General features: G+C 45.9%; 1 protein-coding gene across 1 annotated transcript in view; it reads left to right on the forward strand.

Moving 5' to 3' along the window:
• Positions 1 to 6,992, forward strand: part of IQGAP1 (IQ motif containing GTPase activating protein 1) — a 53,640-nt gene extending 46,648 nt beyond the window's left edge. The window contains exons 34-38 of the mRNA XM_084213926.1: positions 25 to 237; positions 1,287 to 1,453; positions 3,086 to 3,208; positions 4,086 to 4,194; positions 5,720 to 6,992. Coding sequence (XP_084070052.1) covers positions 25 to 237; positions 1,287 to 1,453; positions 3,086 to 3,208; positions 4,086 to 4,194; positions 5,720 to 5,833 — 726 coding nt within the window. The 3' untranslated portion in view covers positions 5,834 to 6,992. The remainder of the gene's footprint in view (positions 1 to 24; positions 238 to 1,286; positions 1,454 to 3,085; positions 3,209 to 4,085; positions 4,195 to 5,719) is intronic.
• The last annotated feature ends 7,021 nt before the right edge of the window (positions 6,993 to 14,013 follow it).

Raw genomic sequence — 14,013 nt, forward strand, 5'->3', positions numbered from 1 at the left:
TTGCAGGTTTTTGTTTTCTTCTAGGAAGCAGAGCATCATAGAGCTATGCAGAAACGGGCCATTCGTGATGCTAAAACTCCTGATAAGATGAAAAAATCTGTCTCTGTAAAGGAAGATGGCAACTTGAATCTCCAAGAAAAAAAAGAAAAAATCAAGGCAGGCCTGAAGAAGTTGACAGAACTGGGGCCAGTGAATGCCAAAAATAAATACCAGGAACTAATCAATGACATTGCGAAGGTATACCATTTGATGGTTTCCTAGTAATCATAGTGGAGTTTTCCCAGTTTACAGCTTTGTGAAACTGGCATGAGTTTTCAGAAGGGAAGTAAGGTTTTTAGTAGCTAATTTATAGAGAAAAATGATGCCTTTTGTTGCAGCATTTCCACCTCTTGGTATGTGGAAAGTCCTTTACTTTTACACAACGTTTCTCTTCTCTCAAATGACTGCGTTGCCAGGTTCTCGGGTACTTTAAGAAAAAACTTAATAGCTTGGAAGGGAGGTCCTGATGTGTGATGTGTTTTTCTGCTCCATTTCACTAATTCAAGTAGTGCCTCTACAAGCTTAGTCACACAAAGAAGTTTTGCTCATAACTCTAAGACATCCTAATTGTTATTTTGATTTAAATGTGCCCATTAGAGAATCCCTAAATTACAAGAGGAGTGGCTATGAAAAACTTACAAAAGAGATCCAGTACTGTTGTATATTGCTATAGTGACAATATATTTTATATCACATTGTTTACTGAAAAACTATTTGGGAACTGTTACGTAAGTAAACCAGCTAAATAATCGCCTTTAGGAATTTGATAAGAATGAATTGTACTATAGATAATACGTGTCACAAATTAAAGTATCAGCCAATGAATGTAGTGTTTCCTCGTTGGGATATTAAGGCAAATGATGCTTAAAGGCTGAATAACAAAGAAAAATAATGAAGTCTGTGTGCTGCTATGGTTGTTGTGCTCAATTTGTAAGATACTTTCCAGTGCTGACAAATTGCTGCTTTTATATCATGGGCTTTCAGTGCCCACTCTAGTCATCGCAACTAGAACAGAACTGAAGTTTGAGAAAACCACAGAAGGTGCAACTTGTAGAGTTGCTTAGTTCCAAAAATAGTCATCACAGAGAAAAAGCTGTGACACTTAAACTGGGGCACCTGCAAATGAGTGCTTAAGCCTTGCATTGTAGCAAAATCAAATGGTGTGTTTCAAGTACTCAGTGGCACTGGGACTGAGCACATGGAGAGCTCAAATGACTGTTAAGTTTCTGTCTTTTTCTGTGCTGTAGGATATCAGAAATCAGCGTAGATACCGTCAGAGAAGAAAGGCGGAGCTAGTGAAGCTGCAGCAGACATACAGTGCCTTGAACTCCAAAGCTACTTTTTATGGAGAACAAGTCGATTATTACAAAAGTTACATAAAGACCTGCTTGGATAACTTGGCCAGCAAGGGCAAGTAAGTATCTTGGAACCATAGAACCATAGAATGGTTTGGTCTTGAGGGGACCTTTTAAAGACCATCTGGTTCCCACCGCCCTGCCATTGGCAGGGACACCTTGCCCTAGACTGGGTTGCCCCAAGCCCCATCCAGCCTGGGCTGGAACAGTTCTGGATGGGGTAGCCACAGCTTCCCGGAGCCTTATCACCCTCACAGAAGCTGCTGACTGCAATTCTTTGATTGTGACCATCCGGTTGATCCTAATCCATCAAGTGGTCCATCTATCAAATCCCCATTTCTTCAGTTTAGACACAAGGATGTTGTGTGGAGCATTGTTGAATGCTTTTCTACAAATACAGGTAGATGATAGAAATGGAGAAGAAGTTAGAAACCTCATCCAGAAATGGTGTATTAACCCCATTGTAGCCGATCACCAAACTGGCCAGGCACCTGAGTGAAGGTATATTGGCTGTCACCAATTACCTCCTTGTTTTCCATGCATCTTAGCACAGTTTCCAGGAGGACCTTGCTAGTCACAGAGGTGAGAAAGATTGTGTCTTCCTTATTTTCCTTCTCCAGTTGATAGGAGCTCGGCTGGACTGCCACATTTTCTCATACATGATGGATAGTGGCTTGGCCATTTCCTCCACTGGTTCCCTGAGGACCCATCTTATCAGACACATCTCCTCAGGGTCCATGGACGTCCGCACCTTCAGGTTCCTTAGATGGCCTTGAACCTCGTGACCTGCAGCAGGTGGTTCCACAGCCCTAGAGGTGCTTACAAGAAAGAAGGTGGTGTTGCTAAGAAGAGCCATAATGCTATCTGCTCAAAGCTCCTTGTCCAAGCTCTTTCCCACAGCAATAGTTTTAGCAAAAGGGTCTCAGCAGCAGTAAGAAAATACAGGGTGAGGTCCTTGCCATGAATGGTGTCAAAAAGACAATCTTGAAAGACTTTTTGGTCCCTGTGGGAGAAGAGAGTGCAGAGAGTCCAGTGGTACGAAGGTTGTTGTCCACATAGGCACTTGCAGCTCAGTCAGTCTGTCCTGTCATCTTCTTAGGAACAGAGAATGAAAATAATACAGTTACCCACAAGGAAATCCTTGATCACAAATTGTCCCCATTTCTATGCCAAATGAAGTCAGCTGTTATAGTGCTAAACAAATCAGATTTTCTGGGGGGTGGGGAAAGTTGTTGTCTTCTCAAGTCAGATGTGCGAATGCGAACCCTTTTTGTTTGCAGAATGAAAATACAAGCAAGTTTCTGAGTAGTCTCAGCTTTTCTCCATGTCAGTTTTCATTAGACACCATTTTGCCTAATGAGAGATGGTATTGCTTTTTATGAAGTACCCTATCCTTATGTTTTGGGTGGGGTTTTTTTGGTTTTGTCTTTTGGTTGGTTTTTGTTTACTTTGGTTTTATTACTGTTATTATTCTGCTTAAATGTTGTTGGTAAATAGCAGAAAATTAGGGATCTGATCTGGGTTACAAGTGCTTTGTAGGTAAACTGACTAGTAGGAGTACATAATTATCTATCATTAGTCACAGTTCTTTAGCTGTACTGATTCTATCCACTTTCAAATAGGATTGAAAATTTACTGCAATGTCTTTACTTGCGACCTTCTAATTTGTTTCGTTTGTCTTTTTTCCCCAGAGTCTCCAAGAAACCTCGAGAGATGAAAGGCAAAAACAGTAAAAAGATTTCTCTGAAATACACAGCAGCTCGACTTCATGAGAAGGGAGTGCTTTTAGAGATTGAGGACCTGCAAGGTAACCAGTGAGTATCTATTATTTAAAACTCATTAGAGCTAAATAACATTTTTGGAGGAAAAGGAAAATAGGTATGCTGAATTCCTGTCTTTTTCTTAGAACTAGTCTTGGTGCTGATAGTTGAGGACCAGAAGTTTTGAGATCTATTTGAGGCTGTGTCACATTGTCTTGCGATTTTGTTATTTGAATTTTAGTGTTATTGGTAGACTTAGTTATTAAAGCTGAAAAAATTGCTTTGATGACCTAGGCTGGCATCCCTAGGGCCAAGACACCTTGCATAGTGATCACTCTTCAGTTCTCTTTTTCTGGTGTGAGCAAAGCAATTCTTTGATTGAGAAGTGTAATGTGATTTAAACATGACGTCGTCTTTCCCCCCCAACCCCTTCTCTGTCACCTCGACAGTTAGGGAAAGGTACCTCCTTGGGTGAATTGTTATTATGGTTAATAACTTCCATTGTTGAAAAGTCAGCTTTATGCTAGCTTGAGTTTTTCCAGCTAGCCAGTTTGCTAGCCTTGAGAAGCTGGCAAGTCTTGTGTGGAATATAGAGGAGCTGCTGTTACTGGAAATTTTTCAACTCTGAGTCATACTTTGTACTCAGTGCACTAAATGAGGCATGAATGTGCAGCACTAAAGTAGACTGCTTAGATTGTGCAAACTAAATGAAATTACCCTGTTTCCTGCTGTGCTTGTGTGAAGATAGGATTTACTGGACATAGTATCTGTTAGGCTTCTGTTTGTTGTTGTATTGAGTCTATTTGGCTTGTATGGGCTCATTTCAAATGGGGATAATAGAATAAAGAGTTAAGAGAATTCTTAAAAATTTATCTTCAGGTTTCATCTCTCATATTCGCTCTCTGTGATTTTTCATTTCTCAATTTCATAGGTTTAAAAATGTGATTTTTGAAATCAGTCCAACAGAAGAAGTAGGAGATTTTGAGGTTAAAGCAAAATTCATGGGTGTACAGATGGAAACGTTTATGTTACATTATCAGGTAAGAACTGTCCTATTTTATAGTATTGTGTAAGTTCCCCTGCCAGTCTCTTCATCAAAATAGCAATGACACATTTTTTGCCTAAATGGTCTGAGTAATGGTCTCAAAAATAACCCATTTGTTGCAGGTGAAACAGATGCAACACGTACAGGGGATCAAAACTGCTTTTTGTTTCTTTGCTAATGAAAACCTTATGCTGGTCTGTGTTCTTAATAATGTGTACACATAAGCACACAAAACAAAAACTTGAGTTTTCAACAATTTCCTGCTACAGCAGAGAGCTTTGGAGTTTGTGGCAGCAGTCACCTTGGCTTGTGTGTGATGCCTTCAGCCAGTCATTGTATATTGGTATTCTTTCTGGTACCCTACACTTACCTGTTTGTTTCCAGTTCTTAAGTGTCCTCCTTAGGTGTCAGCCTTTACTTAGGCCACCAGAACAGGCATGCTGACTTGACGGTTCCCTGTTCTTTTTCTCATGCCAGTATTTTCACACCTGGTGTCTCTGTCCCTTTCTTTCCCCACCCCCTGTCCATCTTGGTCTTCATTAGGTTTGTTAGTCGTGGAAGCCTCAGGCCTCTCGAAACAGATTGTGCGCAGTAGCACTGTGCATTGCAGTTAGTCCGTGCCAACTTAGCTGCTGGGATGGACAGCTGCCTCACATTTGTTTTGAGGACTCCCCGTGTATGTTCGGGTCCTGATCTGTCAGAGCTGGTCATGAGCTTGTTGGTCTGTGGGGCTACCCAAGATCACTCACTTCTCAGGCACATGGTTTACTATACCATACCACTATGCCTTTGTAGCAGTGCTTTGCAGATAAAGCAGATGTTGTCAGAGGACAGCAACGAGGGATACAACATCACACACGTCCACCCATATGCCCTCACCTACCCACCGTGCTACCTGCAGGAGTGGGATTGCAGAAAGAATTAAATCGGTGAGATAAAATGCAGGTGCATTGCTGACAAAGCAAAGTGTAACTAGAAATACTGCCTACGTAAACACCTGAGAGATTGAGTCGATGTCATATGCCTACTGACTGAGATGCTATTTCTTTTTGCGCCGTAGATTGAAGTGCTGTAAGCCACTTCCCTGAGATCTGTGGCAACTAAAGCTTTCAGAAAGGGACACTGTGGAATGTTGTAATGTTTCATGGGTACATGATAGAGTTAGGCACATAGGAAACCCAAATGTTCTAAATGTTACAGCAACTTTATGGCTACTGTGCAAATGACAAGGCTGGAGATGGCTAGATCTGAAATTTGGGTTACTTAGAATGGTCTTCTATTTCTGTTCTCTTTTGTAATTTTTTTTTAACCCTCTGCTTAAAATAATTAAGACCTTAAATGCCTTAGAATTACTATTTTTTACACAGTAAAAGTGGCTTTTTAATAAGTGTCTTGCTTTTCTGTCTTGTGCTGTGTACTTTTTTGTTGATATTCCTTAAGATCTACTGTACTACGGGGTCTTTTATATTCCCTGTCAGCTCTTGAGGATTCTTCACTCACTAAGATACTCTCTTTGGCAGGATCTCTTGCAACTGCAGTATGAAGGTGTTGCTGTCATGAAGTTGTTCGACAGAGCAAAAGTGAACGTCAATCTTTTGATCTTTCTTCTGAATAAGAAATTTTATGGGAAGTAACCGACCTCTGCCAGCAAGTCTGTGAAAGGGGAGATGGATAGAAACCTGCACATACAGCTTCTAATAATGTAGTGGTGTATCAGTATATTCCCACCGTATACTAGTTGTATGAAATGTATCATGAAGGAGGACTAAGAACCTGTTGGGAATTGACAACCCTGAGGGAGTTGGTTTCTTGTTTATTTATAATCTTCAACTTCGAAGATCCCCTTTAGAGAGGTTATTTTAGAATGTATTTCTACATGGGTTTGGGAATTCAACTAATATTAGAGTATACTTAGGCCATCTGAATGCTTAATTTGCCTAACCGTGTGCTTTATGAGGCTTGAGTTCTTGTTGCCTATGCAGAGAGAAAGCTGGCACTATATAGAGGTCTGTTAGCCTCTTCCTGAGAGCCAGAAAAGGGTTGCAGGTGATATTTGGACTCCAGTTATACTCAAGCAAAGATGACCAATAGAAAACATGGTCAAGGTCCAGGTTACACATTTGTTTGCAAGCTTGCATTGGTAGAGGTGGCAGTGGCCAGTTGCCACGATTAGAACTACTGCAGTCAGGATAATCAATAAGCATCATAAAAAGTTACTGAGCTATTTGTGATTATGTACAACAGCCACATATAGCAGCTTAAATGTCTCATTTCTCTTCATTTGCCTCTGTTTAGCACACTCTAGTAATTTACAGGTGCCCTCTTCAATGGAGGGACCATGGAATGTATTTACTAGGGCTTATAGATGATAAAATTTTTGGGGAAGGGGAGGGTATCTGAAACAATTTCTTGTGACATGTTAACTTTTAATGTTGCTTGCAAAGCATTTGAAATGTAAAATTCACTTTTTTCCGCCCGTTTAGAGCAATATTCTATATATCTGTGTCTGATGCAATAAATGTTAATTTTTTTCCTTGCACAAGTCTGTAGGTAGAGCCTATCTCAAATAGATTAGCTTTTAAAAAGTTAATTTTTTCTAGCTACACTCAAGTTCCTTTATCTTTATTATTTCATGGAGATTTTGTCTGCGCTTTTTCACAGTGGTGGTGGTGCTGGCTGTTCTGCTATATCCAATAAAAATGCAGAGACTCTTACAAAATAGAATTGACCTTTAAATTCATTTGCTTCAGCAGTTCTCCCAGTTTTTTCCTTCACTTTTTTTTAACAGACATATCTCCTGCAAATTTCAAGTTGGCCTGCTTGTTCAGGTTACTGTACAGAGTTTAAATGAACTTTTTGATCTACTCTGAGGCAAGTTCTTTCAGCTTATGTCTTTTTTTCTCATGAAAGACACTCCTAGTATTTGGAATGTCTGTGTCACTGAGTGTAACTTTTCTGCAGTTCTCTTGGAAGGAAATATGTAAACTTGCTGGTGTTTAGACTGTATTTAAACATACTCTAGTGTTGGTGTATGTGGGGTCCAACCCGATAACAAAAACTGCTTACCAAGCCCAAGAACGATTGAGCACATCAACCATTTAGCTTTCACCTCATGTTTTATCAGGGAGTTTATGGCCCTGCCAAGAGACAGATAGTAATTAATGAGTCCCAGGCCGAGCCGTGATAGTAACAAGTTCTGTTCATGGTTTATTGACACATTAATCAGCATCACTCTCTAATAAGTCGTGGGATTTGTTCCTGTTTTTCTTTCAGCTTTATATCCAACTTTCTACCCCTTCTCTCTGTCCAGTTTGTCTTTAGTGTTCCTTTCTTGTCTTGCGTGCTCCCCCTCCCATTCCCTTTCACTACTTCAATCTCTCTTGTTCTTGTTTTTCTTTCAAGAAACAAATACTCAATATTTATTTTGTAAATATTACTCAAGCCCTCTCCTCTACTTTTTGTCTCTCTCTCCCTGCGCTGTATAAGAACATAAGGTCCGGCTGTCTTTGGACTTAGAGATGCCTCCTCTAAATTGGTCTTCAGACACTAGGTTGGAAAATGTTCCTGCATATGCCAAATAGCCCTTGCTATGCAGTTACTGAGCTTCAAAGTACCATCAGGTTGCTGCCCCGCAAAGATTTTGGCAGAGCTGGGTCATGGTGCCTCCATTCTGCTCCACCCCCCTTAGCAGGTGCTTATGGTTGTATGGGGAATCATTGTGGAGCATGCCAACCCAGTTCCATCCTGGGAACAGCACCTGTATTTTACCCTAAAATTTCTGTCCTGTTACAGCTCCTGTTAGGATACAAATGTAACTTCTTGGTTTCCTCTGATTTTACCTCTAGTCATCTTTCCATACAAACATTGCTCTACTCTCCAGAGGGTTATTGTGAGCAGATGTGAGCCTTGCTCTCCCTTTGGACTGAGAAAGACAGAAGTTTTTTCCCAAGTTCCTTTTGAACCTCTCCTGCACCTGTTACAAGTCTTCGGTCTCCTGCAGTTTTGTGGGTCAGTCACATGTAAAACAGCACAACTGGCTGGCATGCTCTGCGCATGAGAGGAGATGAGAAGAATCCCTCTGCTCACATCAGATCTGCCAAACCTTACCAAAGCACCTGAGGAGCCCCCAGGGATTGATGGTACAGAAGGGAGGTGATGGAAGACAGCACAGCAGGCAGCCTGCCCTCTATCTGGATGTGAAGAAGGCAGGGCTGGGAACTGTCATTAACATCCCACCAGGTCTGGCTCATGGTGCCACCCTGAGGGCTTCCCCTGCCTTTGGGCAGTCCCAGCTGCTGCAGGTCACTTGACAGAGACTCACTGTCTATACTGGGCTCGGCTGCACTGGAGAGGATGAAGCTGAGGACAGCAATGGTTGCCTTCACATCCCCTGACTGCAGACGGGAGGGAGGGCGAGCTCTGTCACCTTGGGAAGGCATCTGCAGGCTCACTGCTGCCCATCTCTGGAGCATGGCTCCATGGGGGATCACGGTAAGGACAGCAGTGCTCACCAACTTTGTGAGGTCAGCTTCAGGATCTTGTCATACTGTGGGAGAGCAGAGCTTCTCAGCAAACACCAGCTAGCACACTCACTACCAGTACTAACACTAACAATTCTTGCCTAAATATTAATACCAATAACACTATGCATATTATTAGGGCTAGTAGAGGCCAGCAATGTTCCTTATGCTGAGGCTTGCATGAAGAACACAAAATTAATTAATGTTACTGATTATGCTATTGTGGTGTTGAAATACTTGGCCTCCACTGCAGTAGCTCCACACTTATCTCGATGGCCTCCCCCAGCAGGTCCTGCAGCACCTGGACGCAGATCAGCTTCAGTTTCACTGATGTGATAAATAGAGCTCACTCTTTAACATTTTAAAAAGTTTAATAAACGATAAAAGGAAAAAATAATCCAGCACTGGGGTGCTTTTTGCACATAGCTAAAGAGCACAGAGGTAGCTTAAAATCATGTTCATTACATATGGTTACATGCATATTCATTAGCTTATACATTATTTGAACATTCCTTTGAGGTTTTGATGTTCCAGGAACTCTCTTGTTTGGTTTTAACCTCTGACTTCGCTGCAGAACATTCTGTAAATTAGGTCTACATATTTTATTTCTTCCTGTAGTTTTATCCTGTTGCTTCACACTCCCTGATAACGCCAGTAAGAGTCGATAAATCCTTCCTGGATGCTTAAGCTCTTTTTGTCACTGTTGTAACTTGGTAGGGCCAGTCTGCAGTAATAAGAAACAGAATAATTGCTTTACACCATTCTCTGAGTTAGTTACATAGAAGTATTTTAGTTTCTATTTTAACATGTTGCTAAAGCCTACGCTATAATATATTTATCACACTACTATTCATATGAAATATACAGTGCATACATAAACTGGCATATTACACTATACAAAGCAGTTAAAAGTAAGAAGACGTTGTACCATATCAAAAGACTTGTGATGCAAAAAGCTAATCTATGAATGTGAAAGCCAATATTGTTTTATTATCTATAACATCCGACGACTGTGGGGGAAAACGAGGGTGAGCAGCGAGCCCGCAGCAGGCGGAGGGCGGGCAGAGGGACGCGGGCACTTAACTTTGGCCAGGGTGCTGCTCTCGGCCAGTCGGAGCAAAGTCCCCCCAGAAGCGGAAGCACTGCGGGAGAAGAGGCGCCCAGAGCCCGCAGTTGGCTCTGCATGCCCTCCCCACTCCCCGCTGCGGAGCCCCCTCCTCACCATGCCGCCGCCGTTCCCTGGTCCGCCCTGCTGTCGGGGTGTCCACCTTTGCGGCCCGGAACCACTCCCGGGCTGCGCCCCTCCCCGCCCCCTGCCCTGAGTGCCGATGGGGCGCTCCCGTAGGGGCTCTGCGGGGTCTTTTCACCGGGACCTGGGCACGAGAGAGGGCCGGAGAAGGGGACAGGGGTCTCGCGAACAGGACCCCCGGCGCCCGCGGGCCCTCCGAGCAGCCCGGGCTCCGCCCTACGCTCCCACGGGCCGCACCCTCACGGCGCCTAAACCTGCCAATCACGGCCCGCCTTTTCCCGCCCTGTCCAATCACAGCCGCCCTTTCAATCCGAGCACGGTCCCGCCAATCTCAGCCCGCTCAGTCGCGGCCCGGCCCCTCAGCCTGGCCCCACTCCCCCGTACGCCTGAGACGCCGCTCCCGCCACCGCCGCTTTAGGAGCCGGTGGAGCTGTGTCCCCGCTGCCGCAGCCTCGGCAGGCGCTTTTGGGGCCGGGAAGGGCGGGCGGGAGCTTCCAGTTCAGGTTCTGGCCGGGATTTCTCCCAGGGAAACGGGCAGACGGCAGGGAGCAGGCGGACGCGGCCCCTGCAGCGGCGGCGGCGGCGGGAGCAGCACTTGAGGGGACCGCGGGGGGTCGCGGAGCCGAGAATGGCGGGAATGGGAGGGCTGGGATTGGTGGGGCCGGCGCTGCGTCGGGTTTTGATTGGCTGGCTGGCCCGGCCCTGGGGGATAAATAGCGTGCGTTGGGGTGGCGCGGGTGTCAGTTCGGCGGCGGAGCTGGGAGCGACGGGATGCAGCGATGCGTGATCCGACGAGCGGCGCTGCGCCTGGACGGGACCCCCGCGGCAGCTGATCCGGGGAGCGCTGGTGAGCACGGGCGCGTCGTCTCTGGCAGCATCTGGGAGCTGGTGCTGTCCAGTTCTTACCGCCGGGTCCTGCGCGGCTTGGGTAGCCGGCGGCTGGTGTGGGGCCTGGAGTGGCATGGGGGTGACTGGCTGCTCTTACTGGAGGCCGGGAAGTAGACATTTTGTGATTTCTGGATTAAACTAATGTTCAGAATACTGTGAATAAAGTTTATTTTTTGCATTTTAGTTATTTTGTTTTTTGCTTCTAGTAATGATGATTTTTTTTCTTTATTTTGTTATTGTTTTGCTTGTTACGTTTTTTTGGTTTAATTTGTTTTCTTTACTAGATATCTGATGGTAATTCAGTAAGGGTTGTGGGACTGGGGCTGAAACACCAGTTGTGAGATCAGTGGGGACAAACCTCCAGGGTGTGGAATAAGGACTTTGGCATGAGTCAGGCCCAAAACAATGTGGAGCGGTGGAAATGCTGGGGCTAGATAGATGCTATGGGAGAAGGGCATAGAGCTGCAGCGCAGGGCCTGCAGGACATGCCTGGGGGTTCCCAGCCCCTACCCCATGGTACCAAGCACAGGCTGAGTGTGTGGGGGCTCAGGGGGTTTAAGGGCCCAAAACCAGCCCAAGGGTACCTTTTGGGATGGGGGAGCAGGAACCTGGTGGCTATACCCAACCCCTGGAGCTGCCTGGGGGGGGAGGTGAGGGGGCCTTTTTGAAGGTGCTGGGCTGAGACCCAGGGTGACAGAGAAGGTAGATGTTTGGTTTCAGGCCTCAAGTGTCCCCCAAGTTGGAATCCCATTAGGGTGGGTGGGACATCTAGACACATTGAAATGATGGCAGTAACTGATTTGTGACCTTATCAACAGCCTCAAGCTGCAGTGAGAAGGAGAAGCAGCTTTTAGCTGCAGGCAGTAGGAAGCTGAGGAGCTGGAGCTGAGGCAGCAGAGCTGGAGGAGACAGAAATATGGTAGGGTTTGGGGTAAAACCCCTGTGGGGCTGGGGATATGGAATGTGGAGCTGGGAGGTGAACGGCATGGTCAGACCTAAAATTGCTGTAAGGGCTGCGATCTGAGCTCAAACCAGCCAGAGTTAGAGCTAAAACAAAGATCCTGCCCTGAGAAGCACAAGTAGCATTATGTGGTACTGCTGGGAAGATGTTGAGCAGGAAGAGCAACAAAAGAGCTGGCAGTGAAATAAAGCTTGTGGGACTGGAACTGAAATCACTGGGGCCAGGGTGGGGACTGCAGTGCTGCAGCATCAAACACTGCTCAAAGGGATACTCACTGTAGATTCAGAGAGTAATCATAGAATAGGACAAAAAATGAAAAAGCTGGAATTAGAATAACAATTGCCAGAATGGGGTGAGAATGGTGTTTCTGGACCTGGAGGTGGAACGTCGCAACTACGCCCAAACTCAAAACCCAGTTGTCTCAACGGGGAGGAGTTTTGCCTGGCACAGCTGGAGAACAGCACAGCAGGAGCTGGAAGAAGAGAACTGGCAGTGAAATAAAGCTTGTGGGTCAGGAGCTGAAAGAGCTGAAATCACTGGGCCTGCTGGTGTCATCATTGCATTTCTGGGATCGGGGCTGAACAAGGCGGAGCAACGTTAGGGCTAACACAGAGACTGTATAGTTCTTGCGCCGAAACCACTGTAGGCTTGTGGCATGGATGCAGGGGCTGGGTATTGTGACTGAAAGTCGAATAGGTTTTTTGTAGTGCAAACGGGGCCTGGAACCTTGTGCCTGAAAACCCCGTCGATGGCAGTATACTGCCAAGGTCTGTGGTGGCACCTCTAGTAAAGTGAAATCATTGTGGGGCTGAGGTTGTAGTTGAAAATGGAAAAGAAACTGTAAGACTGAGAATAAGGCTGCTGGCATTGAAGGGAAATGATGCACAGGCTTCTAAGTGCCGGGGGACTGTTGGATGGGAGCTGTCATCATTGCGTCTCTTGGATCGGGGCTGAACACGGCATAGGAACCACAGGGCTGCCACAGAGACATTATTGTTCTTGCGCCACAACCACTGTAGGCCTGTGACAGAGTCAAAGTAGAATAGGTTGTGTGGCACGCGAATGAGGGCTGCAACTTTGCGCCTGAAAACCCCGTCGATGGCAGGACACTGCCTAGGTGTGTGATGGTACCTCTAGGGATGGAGTAGAACTCGCTGTGGGGCTGGGAAGTGGACTGCAGGGCTGGGACTTTGAATGAAAATGGAAAAGAATCTAAAGGGCTGGAAATCAGACTCTTGGCATTGAGGCAAAATGAGGCAGGGTCAGTCTACGCGCCTGGGGATTGTTGGGCAGGCCCTGATGTGATGGTGAGGCGTGTATATTGATGGTGGGGTGGGCTTAGAGACTCTCGGGTGGGAGCTGCAGTGTGGCAGAGCCGGAGCCAAGACCAAGGTGCTGCCCTTTGAAGCTGGAGAAACACAGAGCTGGAGGTGGAAGAAGAGAGCTGGCAGTGGAATAAAGCTTGTGGGTCAGGAGCTGAAAGAGCTGAAATCACTGGGCCTGCTGGTGTCATCATTGCATCTCTGGGATTGGGGCTGAACATGGCATAGGAACCACAGGGCTGCCACAGAGACTGTGCTGGTTATGCGCGGAAAGCACTGGTAGGCCTGTGACATGCATCCAGGGGCTGGGTATTGTGAGTAAAAGTAGAACGGGTTGTGTGGAGTGGAAAAGGGCCCTGCAACTTTGCGCCCGAAAACCCCGTCGATGGCAGGATGCTGCCTAGGTGTGTGATGGTACCTCTAGGGATGGGGCAGAACTCGCTGTGGGGCTGGGAAGTGGACTGCAGGGCTGGGACTTTGAATGAAAATGGAAAAGAATCTAAAGGGCTGGAAATCGGACTCTTGGCATTGAGGCAAAATGAGGCAGGGTCAGTCTACGCACCTGGGGATTGTTGGGCAGGCCCTGATATGATGGTGAGGCGTGTATATTGATGGTGGGGTGGGCTTAGAGACTCTCGGGTGGGAGCTGCAGTGTGGCAGAGCCGGAGCCAAGACCAAGGTGCTGCCCTTTGAAGCTGGAGAAACACAGAGCTGGAGGTGGAAGAAGAGAGCTGGCAGTGGAATAAAGCTTGTGGGTCAGGAGCTGAAAGAGCTGAAATCACTGGGGCTGCTGGTGTCATCATTGCATCTCTGGGATCGGGGCTGAACAAGGCGGAGCAATGTTAGGGCTGCCACAGAGACTGTACTGGTTATG

This window comes from Fringilla coelebs (assembly GCF_963513975.1).
Source record: "Fringilla coelebs genome assembly, chromosome: 12".
Taxonomy (NCBI): domain Eukaryota; kingdom Metazoa; phylum Chordata; class Aves; order Passeriformes; family Fringillidae; genus Fringilla; species Fringilla coelebs.